The sequence below is a fragment of the Hippocampus zosterae genome, chromosome 15, assembly GCF_025434085.1.
Source record: "Hippocampus zosterae strain Florida chromosome 15, ASM2543408v3, whole genome shotgun sequence".
Taxonomy (NCBI): Eukaryota; Metazoa; Chordata; class Actinopteri; order Syngnathiformes; family Syngnathidae; genus Hippocampus; species Hippocampus zosterae.
Window position 1 is genome coordinate 1,886,140 of NC_067465.1, and position 16,125 is coordinate 1,902,264.

Consider the following 16,125-nt stretch of genomic DNA (forward strand, 5'->3'; position numbering starts at 1 on the left):
GGGCCACATAAAATAATTTGACGGGCCATATTTGGCCTCCGGGCCTTGAGTTTGAAACTTCTGCACGATAGTGGAAGCAATGCAGGCTGGTTTGCTGTTGGCCGGCGATGTCATATTTTTTCAAGGCAGTCGCGTGGGGGCGCTCGAACGCCCTTCGTTGTAGTCAAAGAGAAGAAGAGATGTTCAAGTGATGTCACCGTTTTGTTTTGTACCGTGGAGACCCGGGCAAGATGGCGAGCTCCAAGGTGAAGCAGGACATGCCTCCGCCGGGAGGTTATGCCACCTTCGACTACAAGAGAAATCTACCCAAAAGAGGACTCTCGGGTACACGCACCACATTGAGTCTTGCTAAATCACCGACTTTGTAGTTACTAAGCACACGGGCTATCATTACTTCATGCGGCTCAATGCTAAAGCTAACAGCTAACAGGTTACGGCAATGGGCTGAATACAGAAATAACTGACTTTGTTTAAAACTCCTTAAAGGGGTACACTATTCGCAATGCGAAGATGTTCTCTACATGTATGTTGATGATCATTATTGACCTCGAATCATAAGCATAAGCATCGCTAAGCATTTCCTTCCACCCTCAATAGCTGAAAGCCAGGCTTGAATTTTTATGGGAAATTATATCCATAAATGAAAGGGATTTTAATTTGATCGTTGAAACACTAATTTCTATTTTTTTCTAAACATAAAAAGAAGATACTTATCGCGTGAGCTTAAAGACATCAAAGTTAAGTCTTAAGTTCTAGCCAAGCAAGTTTCAAGTCTGAAAATTGCCACTTAAGTCACATTCAAGTCACCCACCTCTGCAATTTACTCAGTGTTGAAATGATGGCCTCTTTAGTTAAACACAAAGCTATTATTCCATCGTATAAATGGCAACTGACGAATACGCAAGTTAATAATCTACATTAGTATTAGAGTATTAGATTTGTTTTATAGTTTTTTTTTGTCTGTCACCGTATGCCGCTCACGTAGGTACATTGGATTGGATAAATGAACAAAGATACATCATTAAAAAGTTTTGGACAGATTAAGTGATATTGGATCATTTCCCACTGCAGCGTCACAGTGGTTGGGAATCACCGACCTATGCGGTTAGACTCACAAATCCTCATTCTACAGGTTATAGCATGTTTGGCATTGGCATCGGCCTCATGTTGTTCGGCTACTGGAGAATTTTCAAGTGGAACCGTGAGAGGAGGTAGGAACGTCTGTGTGTTTGCTGTATTTTGCGGGAACCGTGGTATGTGGAGACTGATTGTTAAATTTTGTGTCTTTTGTGACCCTCAGGCGCTTGCAGATCGAGGAGCTGGAAGCCAGGATAGCTATGATGCCGCTACTGCAGGCGGAGCAAGACCGCAGGTAGAGGGAAAACAGAAATACCGTACAAAGTGGTTGAGTGTACATCCTTACGGTCATCATTCCTCAAATAGTGGCCCGGAGTCGAATAGATTGTTCCAATAATCACATGACCTCATCTCAAATAGACACCTCATTTGCCCTCCTGGGTAGCTGAAGAACAGGTTGCGCCACTCGATGTAATTCGAGCCACCAACTCGCTTGCGAGTCAACAGCGTGCATGCCAAGAAAAAAACTGACTTCATGAAAGAAGGCACAACCACTTGATACAAAAAAACAGATAATGTTCAACATGGTTTGTTGAGGACAGTGTGATGATGATGAAAGCGTGGCTCAATAAATGAAGAAAAGTCCATTCATTTATTAGTTGAATTTAAAGTGTGGTATTTGAACGAAATATGGCTTGCTTTGTATGTGCCATTTGTATCTGTTTTAACTGCTCTCATTCTCTGGTCAGGAACTTGCGGATGTTGAGGGAAAATTTAGAAGAGGAGGCGATTCTCATGAAGGATGTTCCCGGGTGGAAGGTAAAAAACAAAAAAAAAAGTCTGGTTGTCATTTACCATTGTGTCATGAGCAATATTAATGCACTCGCTCTGAAATCGATGGCGCTTCCAAGTACTTGGAATGTGGGCTCATGCGTTTCCACTTACCAGTGCTTATTAACTGCTCGTCTCTCGGGTGGTTAAAAAAAAACCCCAAAACAACGCAAAGGAATCATGGACGCTTTGTCATGATTGCCCTTCGAGGAGAGGGCGTGGTCGAGGTACTTTAAGCCAGTCATTAAACGTGACAAGCAGTCATAAACCCAAGAGCTGCTGCATGCGACGACTCACGCCCAGACGCAACTTGGAGCTTGTCAACCAGGCAACGCCTGCGAGGCCACGCCCCTTAAACACAAATACAAAATGCAACCAATTCACAGTTACAATGATTGACAACTAATCGATTATCAAATAATGGTAGGCTCACGTGTAAATATTCCCAATTTGATGGGCCTGGAACTCGGGTGTGAAATTAAAAATGATTGCGGCCCCATTACTGAAAATATGTAGTTGGATGCCATTTTTATACCCAAAATGCCATCTTATTCCACACACTGAGGCACCAATGCGAAGCTTGTGACCTAATATTATACAAAGAGCTCATTCTCACTATGATACCCCTTCTGCTTGGAATAATCAACGGAAGCAAACATGAATCTTCCTGCAGGTGGGCGAGAGCGTCTTCCACACAGATCGCTGGGTGGCCCCCATGTCAGAGGAGCTCTTCAACCTCAGGCCACGGGAAGAGTTTTTACATAAGCGCTTTGGCTTCTTGTGGTATGTTTAAATCATCCCACTTCCTCGGCAGCATGTGGATCCAACGCCCGTGGCATCGTCTACTTTGTAAATGTTCAATATTAAACATGCATTTTTTTTGTTCCCACTTCCTGGCATTTTGTGTGTCTGTGTACAAACTACTTTGACTTAAGGACTGAGCATTTTGATGGGCTCACGTTTCCCATGCGCCTGTAAGTTAACATTTCAGGCCGGGCAGGTTAAATCGATGAAAGGCTAAAAATGCCTTACTATACATGGTTGTTTTTTTTTCGGCAAAAAATGCCTTACTACACATGGTCGTTTTTTTCGGCTAAAAACGCCTTACTATACATGGTCGTTTTTTTCGGCTAAAAACGCCTTACTATACATGGTCGGGTTTTTTTCGGCTAAAAACGCCTTACTATACATGGTTGTTTTTTTCGGTTAAAACGCCTTACTACACATGGTCGGTTTTTTTGGGCTAAAAACGCCTTACTATACATGGTCGTTTTTTTCGGCTAAAAACGCCTTACTATACATGGTCGGGTTTTTTTCGGCTAAAAACGCCTTACTATACATGGTTGTTTTTTTCGGCAAAAAACGCCTTACTATACATGGTTGTTTTTTTCGGTTAAAACGCCTTACTACACATGGTCGGTTTTTTTGGGCTAAAAACGCCTTACTATACATGGTCGTTTTTTTCGGCTAAAAATGCCTTACTATACGTGGTCGTTTTTTTCGGCTAAAAACGCCTTACTATACATGGTCGTTTTTTTCGGTTAAAACGCCTTACTATACATGGTCGTTTTTTGGGGATAAAAACGCCTTACTATACATGGTTGTTTTTTTTCGGTTAAAAACGCCTTACTATACATGGTCGTTTTTTTGGGATAAAAATTCCTTCCAATACCTGTTTCTTTTTGTTGCTTCATTACCAACCAAAAATAATGTAAAATGAATTGCCAATGTAAAAAAATACACAGAATATTAATTTTTTATTATTTATATGGCTTTATATACATTATTCTGAACATACTCAACATGGGAGTGCTACAAAAAATAAATTACCAAGTACAAAAACAAAGACCCATCTCAAAACAAGGTCAACAAAAAGTTCCAATCTCTGTGTATATTTAAAAGCTTTTAACTATTTAGTCACACAACATAAGCTTTGATTACCACACAAATCATAAATTAAATTTTGATATTGGATATTTTAACCTTACAGTCTATACGCTGCCTTTGAACTATCAAATAAGTTGAAATGAGTCCAAATTTCACTGAGTTTCCCTATCCATTTTCTCACCTTTCCAGTTTTTTTTCTCTGTAGCGCTATCGATCTCTCTCGTCTCCCCGTCTCCAGTTCGTGTGCTGCTGTGAATGTCTCCAACTCTTCCCCCTTCTCTTCACTGCAGCGTGCGTAACCCTCCGCTCCCTATTCTACCACGGATCTTGACTAATCACGTGCGGCTTTAACCGAAAGGGGTTGGGGGGGGGGGACAGGAGAAAAAAAACAATTTGGCTCCTATTATAGGCGGCTATCAAAATTCTACCTTTTTGAACAAATGGTGCATAATTGAGTCATCTAACAAGATGCACAAGGAATAACATTTTAAGTGTGTCAATGAAATAATGGTAATGAATCATGGAAACACTGAAAAGCAGTCCACGTAGCTTTACTCCATTTATTTCATAATTAGAGAGAAACATTTTTTCCAGAATATCACATTGTTGAAACTCCTTCAATGGAGGCATCAGTCCATCTCTGGTATTATGTTTTTTTTTATAGTTACGATGACGGACACTGAGCCACACCTCGTCAGCCTTCCCTGTAGCAATAAACTGGGCCTGAAGAAAAAAAAACAAAAACAAAACGATCATGATTGTCGTTGGTCAGAAGTATTCATCGATCAAACACCACCACACAAGTGACAGGCTTTAGAGTGCAAGACATTTAAGGGCCAAATGTACAACTGCTCGCCCCTCCCCAAAATCAAACTATTTCTTCCTTGGAGAGGCATGTTAAGTCATACAGAAACATCAAAAGCCCCATTAGGAAAAATGTTACATGACATTTTGTCAAGGCATTTGTTGGAATTTCAATTTATGCCAACTCAAGATCAACAAAATATTCTTAAATTGCCACACAACAGTCTTGGGTCAAAACATGAACATTATTTTTTGGGGGGGGGGGGTTTCTGGTCAATAAGACATGGGTCTTTATATGACAACATTCATTAGCAACAGCAAATACAAAGCAAATTGGCAAACATTAATAGGCCTTTTTTGGTCCAAAAAAATACAAACTAGTCCATTTACAAGTCAATTTTTCCCATTGCACACCAATCTTTTCTGGCACTGACACCCCCCAACATGATGGCATTTGTGGATGTTTTAATCTCCAAAACACTGGCGTATTGGGTAAGTCCCAGTATAAATCGTGTATGCTTCCCCATTAAGAATCTGGTGGCTGATGAAAGCTGGAGTGAATCTGCTCACAACTAGGAAAAAATTGTAAATTGGGGCATAAAAAAAACAACATACCCACTTGCCCCGACCGGTCTTGCACACCAACTGCCGGGTGGCTCCCAGGCGGAAACTCTTTCAGCTGCGACATCCACCAAGTCCAATCATCACTTCAACCTGGAGAAAAAGACAAGGTGTCAAGTCTGTGCACTAACAACGAAGCGACCCAAATACACACACAAAATAATATCCAACAGCATGCAACACTATTCATGGGTCTGAAACTCACCACTTAAAATGTAAAATACTCAAGACGTAAGAGTACAGTTTTTTTGGGGGGCGGGAGAATACTTTGGTGGGTCGTTACAGGGGGCAAATCAGAGGACTAAATGCAGTGAACTGAAGTGGACAGGTCGGTACAATCCATGACTCGGGAGGCCAGTGCTTTTTTTTTTCTCTTTTCGTTTTTGGTGAACTGATGGAGTATTACATTCCAGGAGCTTCACAAACAATTCCTCAGGTACTTAAAAAAAAAAGAAAAAAAATTCGGAGAAAAGGCTCTAGCGGCCATGTCATGTTTGTGGACGGCTTGTGAGGCAGAGGACTAGAAAGGGCGACCGAACTTGAGGGCATTCATGGAAACAATGACAACTGAGTTGGAAGGATGTGAGCAAAGCAAAAGGAGATTTTTACCTCACGTGCATTGGCCTACTCTCTCTCCACATATGACCTAGGCAAGAGAGCAGCTTTCATCTCTGAGCAGCACTTGTTGGGTAGGCGCAACGCTTCACTCTCCAAGGACTTGGTAGGATTTGGAAGTAGCTGACCTCTTGAATGTAATGAAGCATTAACATGACCAAAAACCAGCTAAATGTTCCCAGCAACGACACGCTTCGTTAAACCCAAACTTGGGTTCAACCTCGCCACATAGGGTGCCCAGCTAAAGTCCGAATACTCGTTCGGAGCCAAGCGGCACGTTCTCAACGAAGGCTCAGATTGGGAAGTGGTCGAGCGGCGGCAGCAGCAGCAGCAGCTTTGTTTTATCACGTTCACGTTTTAAATCCAAATGGATCCCTAATTTAACTACTGTACATAAAATTTGAATCGAGTCCCTCCCCCGCGACACTTTTTGAGGCAAGAATCAAAAGAATATTTTCCACAATCTGTTTAATGGGCTCCGTGAAGCCGAGCTGACAAAAAAAATAAAATAAAAAAACCCATACAAAGAACATAAAGTACAAATCTGTTCCCGATTACGATTTTACTTTTTGGAAACGGAGTTACATTTTGTTTCGATCACTCGACAGGATTAGTCCAATTTACAGCACTTTTTTTTTTTTAAATGCAGATGTTGAGCAGAGCACAGAAGATACCTTGGACAGACTGCATGCTGCAATTTGCAACTTCATGAACAGCCGGCCCCTTCGGATTTGTAGTTCACCAGTCTGAAAGGAATTCACGCTTTTGGGAAATTGAACACACAGGAGGCGCCAACTAACCCAAGTTTAATTGAAGAACGAATTTTAGGCCTTAAAACTACACTATCCCCCTTTCAGTCTGTCTGGTCAAATTCGTATCTTTCCTCAGAGTTAAAACAATGGCGGGAGAGGCTGGTCGCTGGAACCTCAGAAAGACACGAATGAAACCCATCAAAAGTGCCCCCAAAATTTTTTTAAATAAAAAAATTGAAAACCAGGTAACACTTCAACGTTTTGGAGAAAGTATAGATCCTAAAAAAAATAAAAAGAAGGCCATGGACTCGTCTGACCCCCAAATTCTGGGCTTCATGGCATTGAACTACAACTCCTAAGTTTATCAGTTAACATAGTTGGGAAAAGATTTATGGTGCCCCCCGGGCAAAGCAAAGACCGATAACTGTAATTTTTGTTAAACACGTGTTTTTGTTTCCCCCCTCCTTGCTTTAAAAAAGCGAAAGACCAAAAACTCAAGGCTACATTCTTTTAAGATGCTTTTGTTACTACAACAGAACTACAAAACTAAGGTCAGCAATAACATGGACGGGTTTTCTTGAGGAGCGCATCTTTGAAATACAGCCAGCCAAGTGATGATCTTGAATCAGGGAGATGTTTAGTCGTTTGCAGCTGAGGATAAGAAGTGGGCACACAGGTAAAGACACTGAAAGTTCCGTGACAACATCCCACTCAACCCACCACAGTCCAGAAGCCCTCCCACACTTTATGTTGCACAAGGGGCCCCTCCCCTCAGTTTTCCTCCCAATTTCACTGAGAGCGAGGCAACTCCTCTATGTCATCGTGCGCCGGCCTTGTTGCAATGCAGGGTGATGCGGATAGCAACGTTTGGTAGCCTCCCCAAAAGGCACATCGACTCGGCATCGAGCAGCAAAAGGTGTAACAGACAAATGCGATATGCTGGGGCTGGGTGTGTGTGTGTGCGTGTGGTCCCGAAACAGTTGACCGTTTTTAAAAAGGGCAAACTGTTAAAAGCCGAGTTACCCAAAGAGGGGAAAACAAAACCAAACCAAGGGGGGAGAAGGAAAATAAAACTCAAACTGGACAGTGAAGTGTGATTACAGCCCCAACATAAATGTATTCAACATCAATGCCTACCATAGTCGTATCCATCGCGGTATGAGCTTGAACGGTCGCCGCCATAGCCGCCTTGACCCCTGGAAGAAATTAGCATTTTAGTGCTAAAAAACTCAAGACAACAGGGCCCCTTAAGTCAAAGTACAACGCGTCTAGATGCACTACCTACCTATTGTCCCTGTAGCCGCCCGAGTAGCCACCAGTCCTGTAGCCGCCGCCCCCACTGTTAAAGCTCCTGTCTCCACCTCCAAAGCTCCTGTCACCGTAACCCCTGTCGCCGCCGCCGTAACTCCGGTCTCCATTATAACCACCTTAAAAACCAGACATTTTTTAATTGCTTTAAAATGCACCATGTATGTATACAAGGAAGTTTATAGCAGTACACCCACCTCTGCCTCTGGAACTTCCAAAACGGCCTCCGCCACTCCCGCGTGGTCCACCGCTGGAGAATCCCCCTCCTCTGGAGCGACCACCACCACCCTTCCCAGCTTCATCCACACGGATAGACCGGCCATCCAGAGTCTATGGACAACATTTGTTATCTTCTCAGCAATCCATCCTTGATGTGTAATACTTGAATTTTTATCCAAGTGTGGTTTACCTTTCCGTTCATGGCCTCCAAAGCATCTTTGGCATCTTCCACATTTTCATATTTCACAAAGCCAAAACCACGAGACCTTCCTGTCTCTTTGTCTCTGATCACATCCACTGGGGGTGGGGGGTCACACACACACAAGAAAAATCAATAACAATTAAAAGGACTACCTGCAGCACAGAGCCCTTATTCTTGGAAAAGAATAAAATCATTAAAATGTAAAGGCGAGTTATGCATTTGGAAATTTACTCTATAAATTAGGTAAAGGTGGAATGTCGTAAATAGCGCAAGATGTTCTGAATGAGTAAAAGGTGTTGCATTTCTCTCATGGAATTTGTGGGAAAACCGAGCATTTCTAAATGCGAAAACCTGCCAAGAAATGTGGAAGGCAGCGCGTTTTTTAGGACGTCAAGAATAGTGGTCTGAATTTGGATTTTTAAAAATAATTTGAATGTAGTGGTGGATTGGTAAACGAGGACGTTTTGATCATTGAATGTCTCATTCTATTGTGCAACACCAATGAAATAAGAATGAAACCATAATTTGAGCCGCTGGCTACTATAAAATGTACCTTTTTCGATGGTTCCATATTTGCCGAAGGCCGCCGCCAGCGAGTCCTCGGTCGTGGTGAAGTTCAAACCTCCAACGAACAACTTTCCCTCGTCCGACATCTTCAAAGTAGGGGTGGGGGAGCGGGTTTACAAACAAAATCTTGGAACGAGTTTCTCGTAACATGGTTTTCAAACGACGTCATTGCGTACTGCGCCACACCGAGAGGTTAAAATAGGTTATACATCCAGAAATAGCGCGATAAAAGAAACAACCGTGGCCTGTTTGAGTAATCGAATCAGGCCGGATTATTTTTTAAAAACTCTATCCTGGCGAGAATTCAACCGATTAATGGAAATGGGAGCTCAAAGGCCCCGAGGCCGCAAACGTGGTCAGTTGTGTTAGCCTGTTGCTAACTCGGGTTAGCATTTTTTCTCCCTCTTCTGGCGCCATTTTAAGTGCAGACCTCCCTCTGCCCGCTTTGTTTCACAAAATTGCCATCACTGCCGGATTTGCATCAAATACAGCAGCTCCACATTAATATCTCACCACACAAAATGTATCAAGCATATATTTGAGCGTTTATATTCAAATAATCAAAAATAACGAATTAACCTAAGCCCTTTAAGAGCGATTTACAATTATTTCAGTACACCCCCCCCCCAGAAAACAACCCCGAATCAAAGCATTGCACAAACGTAGATAAATAACAATAAAGCATTGTAAAAAAACACTCGGTACGGTACACGTATTTGATTTTGTAGAATTACCGCTGATTAAAAAACGGATGCACTAAAGAAGCAAATAAGAGCAACTACCTTTCGAAGGATGAAGAATTCACAAACAGTTGCGAGGAGCTACCGAGGGAATGAGAGCGGTAAGAGACAGTGCAAGCGCTTTTACTGTGGCGAAGCTCTCCGTGGACCGCTAGGACCAATTGGGGCGGATCACGTGATTCACCAACTCGTCGACTTTGCGATGGCTTTTACTCAGTAAAGCTCACTTCTGCCATCTCTTTCATCTCGCGATGTAGATTTAAAAAATGTAAACCCAATAAATGAAGGTTAACAACAATTAGTTGTATCGCCAGTTTGAAAAAAAATAATGAAAAAAGCACAATTACGTTGCTTTGTGGGTCATAATACGCGATCGTGATGTTTTCCCTGTAACGCAGCATTATACATTCTGACGAAATCATCCCATCCGTGTTACGTAGATTACTTTGCAAATCTTGTGTACCGTATTTCCTGGTTGAGCCTCGTGTTAACATAATCTCAAAAGAACAAAGACGAACACGAGCTTGTTTTTTTTTATAGGCAAGATCCCGTTTCTTTATATTCGCACCATCAAAATGCTTTATGCGTTATAATGTGTGGTTTTATTAAACTATTTCGCCTGTATTTAAAGGAATCCCAAGCCAAGCACGTGTCACGTGACCATGGCGGTCATAACGGTCCACGGAGGTAGTCTGCCTGTGGCGCTGACCTCATGTGACGGAAGTGACGTTACGACTACTTAAAATGGTTGCTTCCTCTTGACAGCGCCTACTAAAGGAATTGGTGGTATAATCATAATACAAATCAAACGCTTGGGGAAATATTGAAAATATTGGAGCCGTTATCTCCGAACGGGGTTATGTGTTTTTGTGTGTTTTAAAAAAAAAGGAATGTTATAATTGAAATACTGTAAATAATTTCAGAAGTTGTGTTTTTAGATGGACAGTGAACAGTTTATAGTACATCTGGACATCTTCGAGGAAGATGCTTGCAAACGTTAAAATGCGCTGGAGAATATGTTGGGAAGTACACAAAGACCATATCGCATACTGCAATGTGTTTTCGATAACACCAGCACACACTGATCACCACCAGGCCAGTGGTATTTAATACAAGTTCAATCAAGTCGAGTAATATTTTATAACGCCTCTGGCAGGCACTGCTTTCCATTGTTGCTAATCTGCAAACTGAGATTCACCCATTTTATGATGAGAAATGTTTGGAACAACACAAGCACTATCAGAGAATGTACCCGTACTCTGGACATCGGTGGAGTCTGAGAGCCTCCGGGCTGTCCATTTTTATCCAGAATTAAGAGGAAGTAGAATGTTGCGGAAAGGCATGTTGTCAAATCAATTATCAAATTACATTTCATATGGAGTGGCTCAATATATAAATACAGAATGGAGTTGAGCCTGGCAGCACAGTGGGTCAGTGGTTGGCAGGATTTGAAACTGCTCTGGCCTTGTTGTGCAGTCTGCATTTTCCCCTTGTGCTTGAGTGGGTTTTCTCCATGTGCTCCAGCTTCCTCCCACATTACCCCCAAAATGCATGACAGGTCCATGATCCAAAAGTCTGAGTGCAAATAATTGCTTGCAATTGACAGACGACCAGTGTAGCGCGTACATTGCCTCTCGCACTGAGTAAACTTGGACACACTGCAGATCACCCTAATGAGTGTAAACATTTGAGAAACGGCTGGATGGAATTGAGACATATTTTGGTTGATCACTGTTTTTAATGAAATTGGCTACAAGAGTCCTCCCGCGTTCAGATTTCAGCAACATGGACGACGAGAGAACACGTTGTCCGGACTTTGTGCGATTGTGTTACGATTGAGCAGACCTTTGCATAGACATGATACTCTACGTTTTGACAATACAATCACATTTTTTGTTGTTGTTTCAGTTCACAGTTCATTGTGTTTGTTGGATGACCTTGACCGACTGAAGCAGCCTACAAAAGACTCAAGCCGGTTATGAGGCCGCAACTAAATTGGGTCAAATACCGGTAATGTAAATATTGCCACTTACTGGCCTCTAAGGATAGCAGAAAAAAACAAAAAAAAACACGAAGCATTCACTTCACACTTAAAAAAAAAAAAGACTAATTGTATTGCAGACAACAAGTGTAATGCAAAGTGTTCTTTTAAATTATGGATAAGCAAAGGAAGATACGTTGGTATTAAATGACCCAAATTGTGTGCGTTTTTTTTTCTTCTTCACAATTCAATAAACAGTAGCATGTGCACAAGAGATGACGCCCATCGTAACTTCAAGTCCACTCCTGTGGAGATCAGGGCCGATGGTGACGCTGAAACGGGTGAGCTGATTGTGAAAAGTGGGAACTTCTGCGAGCTTGCCTGTGATGACGTTGCTGGTCCATCAGAGATTGGACGCGCTTTAGCTTGCAGTGCAACGTCCGATTCTCTTCTGACTTTGTGTGGAATCCGCAAGCCTCTTCAGCAGTGGATAAGAGACGAGAAGGCGATTCAATTCACAGTCTATAGGCTTCCTATGCTGGTCTAAACACTTATCGCAAACAGTGATGTCACTGACAACCTCAATTCTAATATTTGCACCATGACATTGTAATCCCGGTCATTTATTTCTACAATACTTTTCTCTTCATTTCATAGTGTTTCTAAATTTGAACTTGTACTTGCAAATTGCTTGTCTTGTTCCGAGTTAACTCATTCACTGCCAATAACAAATACCGGTACAAGACAAAAATATGCGTCACGTGGTACGGTGAAGAAGGGTCTGAAAATGGCGGTCAGTGAATGAGTTGGAAGCGACGACGTGGCTGAGCTTACCGAGGGCCTCACTGACGGGCTCGACCCTTTGTTCGCAGCAGTGTCCCTGGCCCGTAGGGTCCGAAGCGGGACAAAGGGATGTCAGAGCCCCTTGGTGTTGTGAGGCGGCTCTGAGGAGGTCATCGAGGATCTGCAGAATAACGGCGATGCCGCGGCAGCGATGGCTAACGCCACTGCGACTGCTGCATGGCGCCAGGGTGCCTGAAGGGGAATCAGATCAAGTTAGATCGTTAGTTAAGTTAGTTAGTTAGATCATTAGACATTCGCTGTCATGTGATTTTTCAGTGTTGTCCAGCCTAATTAAGAAATGCTTGACACTTTTAAGATTTCAGCAATTTAATACAAAAATTTCAGACACCAATTTTCTATTGATTTTCTGAGTTGTGGGCAAGATGACAGTGGCCAAGAGACACCCTGAACTGATTGCGCATGTGTGTGTGTAAATATATTTACATATGTGAAAATGTCTTTGTGTCAAATTTAAAAGATAGTGATTTTCAAGCAATCAAAAATGTGAATTACAAACCCCCAATATTTGCACCACACTTTGCAAGAAACAGCAGATCATGACCAATTCTTCATCAATCAGGACTCACCGGAGAAAGTTCCAGAGAAAACCCCTTGAGAGTGACTCTCAAAACTTTCTATGACTGCACCTGGTTGCTTGGTCAGCTCAGCAGAGGATGAGTGAAAAGACTGTAAAAAAAAACAGATTATGAACCATGTCTTTTGTCCAGGGCAGAAATATGTATACAATCTAACAGGGCTGACCTCTCTAAAGGTGGGGGCAGGTAACGGACTCTGAGGTGCCATCATGGAGTCATTGAAACAAACCGGTGTGGTGACTGGAAGCGGACAAGCGGAGTGCAATGATGGCGTTGAAAGAGTGGCGTGTGGACGGGAGTGATGGGCAGTTGCTTGGCGGTGGCAGTCCATAGAAGAAACAGCTCGGCCAGATTGCGTGCAGCCGGCGGCGTATGTGACTGGGGGGGAAGAAAATGGCGGCGTGGTGGTTGTGTCATTGGGGGAGCAGCTTAAAGCAGATTGGCCTATGTTGACCTGTGGGGGTGGGTTGCTAATAGCCCCCGGGGCTTTGTCCAGCTTCAACTTAGCCACATCCTGAGCAGACAGCTGCAGCTGCACATGCATTGTGTGGACACCCAGTGCCAGTTTAATGGCCAAAGGTGAACGCCCGGACAGGAAATCGCTGATCTGCAAGGGTGTTGGGAAAGAAACATTGGAAAGTTAGAAAAAGTTGCCACTTTTTTATATATCTAAAGTAGTTGGTAATCACTGCAGTAAAGTCAGCACCTCGCGTTCCGTTAACCTCTCCAAAACCTCCACCATCCTCTCAACTCTGGCACGGGAAAACTGTGGAGGAAAATGATGAATGAATATGAAGTGTCACCAAAAATGTCTGGTCGTGTTCGCTCTCTGTGTTTTGGAAACTTACAAATAAACCAGCTCTGACTACTCCAGGCACCTGTAAAGTCAGTCTGCTGCCATCTTCTACTCCCTGCTCCACGAGTTTGCCAGCAGTCAATTGCCTATCACAATGCAAGAGGAGAGAATATTTTCGTATTGTTTGAATGAGGTGGCAAAAGTACTCATAGTCTATACTCAAGTATACAGATGTTTATGCCACCAAAAAAGGCCTCTGGGTGGTGCTATCCTCCATTAGTCTCTGAAAAACTCACCTCGTTTGTTTTGAACTATCACGTTAAAGTGAATTCAGGAGCTCCCATGAGACAAACATATGACTTTGTCGCCACCTTGTGGCTTCTACTGGAAAGTGTAAACCTTTTTGACTGTCGTTTTACTTGATTAGTAAAATGCCATCAGAGAAAAAAAAACACTCAACTAACATACACATACCCGGTGGAAAAACGGGCTGGATTTCGTTACTTTCCTCCACGGGATCAAGAAAGTGTCGGAGGCTTACTTGTCCTGGTGCAGCACGATGATTTTGTCTGTGTGCACATTAAGTTGACGAGAGAGCCGCGTCCTCAGCCCGTCCAGAGTCTCCCGTCTGGATACGACCAGCTCCAACTGGCCTCCGATGGAGCTGGAGCCGACGATCAGACGCATCGTGGAGCCGCTGTGACTACAGAGAGGACCAACGCCCCCTTGTAAAATACACACTCCAGGCAAGGAATGCAATTAAAACACCTCGTTTAAAAAACCGACACCCCTCTGTAACGTTCCATCAGTATATCATCCCTCAAACTGTTCGACGACTACGGTTTCAGATGAAAGTCAACGTGTGGGAGAAACCGAAGCTAGCACGTGAGTCGTCGTCACTAGTCTGTCTGCAGCCGTTTTACTAAAACAGAAGGCGGTCTTTGGTAAGCCCCGCCCATTCAAACTCACAGCCAATCCAAGAAGGCGTCGTCCAAGACAAACGGCTCCTTTCGAGAAGGTACCGCCCACTTTTGTCCCTAAGGTCGTCATTAGGTGAAGGTTTCTTTCCGATAAAACACCCCAAATCAAAAAAGAAAAAATAATTGTAGGACTGGGCGATGCATCACAGTATTTGCGGTTCTTGTCATGTTCAAGACTGGATCTTTAAATATGCATTGGAGCATAAAAATATAGATATTGTTTTGTAGCCGACATTCCTTCAATGAAAAAAAAAACAGAAATATGCTAATACTGTATTTAATCCTTATTTAAAATGCCATTTCTTGTCATCTGGTTAGTGTGCGGCCTTATGAGAACCCCAGAAGTATTGAATAAAAAATGGTGACTCCCTTTGTTTTTAAATTGCTTGAGATGCAAGCCAGAGTATGTGTGCAATCAATCGTTCACCGTGCTAACATTGCTAACACAGAGCCATATCGCAGCAACGCTGATGATGAAAATCCTGAGCAGATTAGCTCGACGTGGTAACACACAGACTTTGAAATCCGAGTCAACAATCACATCAGTTGGTGCAAATTATAAAATAACAACACGACCTCCGTGTATGATGTCCTTGGTAAGAAAACCAATCGGAACACTGCACCGCTGCATTGTCAAACAAACGTGTTGAAACAGTGAGAACAAAACGCATCTCTCATCCCGGCCTTTTTAGTATTCACGTCACACCTCTGGTGCGCAACCGGGCTTCGGGGCTGCCACCTGTCACATGATGCACGGAAGAGAGCACAGCCTGCCAGGGCATAGAAATGCGACTAATACGTGTCTCCTTACAGGGGCTAAAAATAGGCACACCCACAACACCCCCTCTTTTTCCGGTCTCCGTCACATCTTCACTCGTTCCAACATCGCCTACCCACAGCTCTCATTGTTCACATTCCAATTGCAATCAAGACACATTGCAATCATTCAAGCCAATGGTATTGCGACGTATATGAGCGCCTCCGCACACAATGTAAACAGCATTTTCCTTGCAATGAACTTCGCGCACTGGAGCTCTCTTCTTTTCACTCACTCATAAACCCAAATGGGCACATTTATAGCGTAGCTTGTGAGAAGGGAGGGTTGGGCTACTTTACATTCTCAGAGCCTCGCCAAGAACAATTCCAGTGGATGTCCTGCTCTCCCCGGTGCATGCATAGACGTAGCTCTGACGTCAGAGCTAATGGAGCAAAGACACACACACACACACACTCGCACTATGGACACTGTGTTCCTCTCCTTCGCATTCCTCCCACCTCTCCTTGGCCTCAGTTGCCATCATTTCCC

General features: G+C 43.1%; 3 protein-coding genes across 4 annotated transcripts; 1 reads left to right on the plus strand and 2 right to left on the minus strand.

Moving 5' to 3' along the window:
- Positions 1-157: 157 nt before the first annotated feature.
- ndufa13 (NADH:ubiquinone oxidoreductase subunit A13) lies at positions 158-3,185 on the plus strand. Its single transcript, XM_052087253.1, has 5 exons — positions 158-324; positions 1,133-1,211; positions 1,301-1,372; positions 1,827-1,896; positions 2,582-3,185. The coding sequence occupies exons 1-5, from the start codon at positions 231-233 to the stop codon at positions 2,699-2,701; spliced, it is 435 nt and encodes a 144-aa protein (XP_051943213.1). The 5' UTR covers positions 158-230; the 3' UTR covers positions 2,702-3,185.
- Positions 3,186-6,286: 3,101 nt separating this feature from the next.
- On the minus strand, positions 6,287-9,829 carry cirbpa (cold inducible RNA binding protein a). Its single transcript, XM_052087251.1, has 7 exons — positions 9,666-9,829; positions 8,870-8,969; positions 8,305-8,411; positions 8,093-8,225; positions 7,873-8,014; positions 7,725-7,783; positions 6,287-7,238 (listed from the first exon to the last, which is right to left on the minus strand). Exons 2-7 carry the CDS (start codon positions 8,967-8,969, stop codon positions 7,225-7,227), a joined length of 555 nt encoding a protein of 184 aa, XP_051943211.1. The 5' UTR covers positions 9,666-9,829; the 3' UTR covers positions 6,287-7,224.
- Positions 9,830-11,722: 1,893 nt separating this feature from the next.
- On the minus strand, positions 11,723-15,507 carry LOC127615878 (midnolin-like). Of its 2 annotated transcripts, none has more exons than XM_052087232.1 (8): positions 15,396-15,507; positions 14,381-14,542; positions 13,892-13,985; positions 13,750-13,809; positions 13,210-13,650; positions 13,035-13,134; positions 12,439-12,639; positions 11,723-12,082 (listed from the first exon to the last, which is right to left on the minus strand). In XM_052087232.1, the coding sequence occupies exons 1-8, from the start codon at positions 15,488-15,490 to the stop codon at positions 11,919-11,921; spliced, it is 1,317 nt and encodes a 438-aa protein (XP_051943192.1). In that variant the 5' UTR covers positions 15,491-15,507; the 3' UTR covers positions 11,723-11,918. The 2 variants fall into 2 exon arrangements, with proteins under 2 accessions (XP_051943192.1, XP_051943193.1); XM_052087233.1 differs by lacking the exon at positions 15,396-15,507 and adding an exon at positions 14,809-15,368.
- Between the last annotated feature and the right edge of the window lie 618 nt (positions 15,508-16,125).

Bases quoted from the DNA above. Each gene is read 5' to 3' on its own strand.
- ndufa13 (XM_052087253.1), top strand. From the start codon at position 231: ATGGCGAGCTCCAAGGTGAAGCAGGACATGCCTCCGCCGGGAGGTTAT. The intron at 325-1,132 runs GTACACGCACCA...CTCATTCTACAG, and splicing joins ACCCAAAAGAGGACTCTCGG to GTTATAGCATGTTTGGCATT. The intron at 1,897-2,581 runs GTAAAAAACAAA...ATCTTCCTGCAG, and splicing joins AGGATGTTCCCGGGTGGAAG to GTGGGCGAGAGCGTCTTCCA.
- cirbpa (XM_052087251.1), bottom strand. From the start codon at position 8,969: ATGTCGGACGAGGGAAAGTTGTTCGTTGGAGGTTTGAACTTCACCACG. The intron at 8,226-8,304 runs GTAAACCACACT...TGTTGTCCATAG, and splicing joins TGGAGGCCATGAACGGAAAG to ACTCTGGATGGCCGGTCTAT. The intron at 7,784-7,872 runs GTAGGTAGTGCA...AATTTCTTCCAG, and splicing joins GGCGGCTACAGGGACAATAG to GGGTCAAGGCGGCTATGGCG.
- LOC127615878 (XM_052087232.1), bottom strand. From the start codon at position 15,490: ATGCGTTTTGTTCTCACTGTTTCAACACGTTTGTTTGACAATGCAGCG. The intron at 13,810-13,891 runs GTAAGTTTCCAA...TTTCCTCCACAG, and splicing joins TAGTCAGAGCTGGTTTATTT to TTTTCCCGTGCCAGAGTTGA. The intron at 13,135-13,209 runs GTCAGCCCTGTT...TTTTTTTTACAG, and splicing joins CTGCCCCCACCTTTAGAGAG to TCTTTTCACTCATCCTCTGC.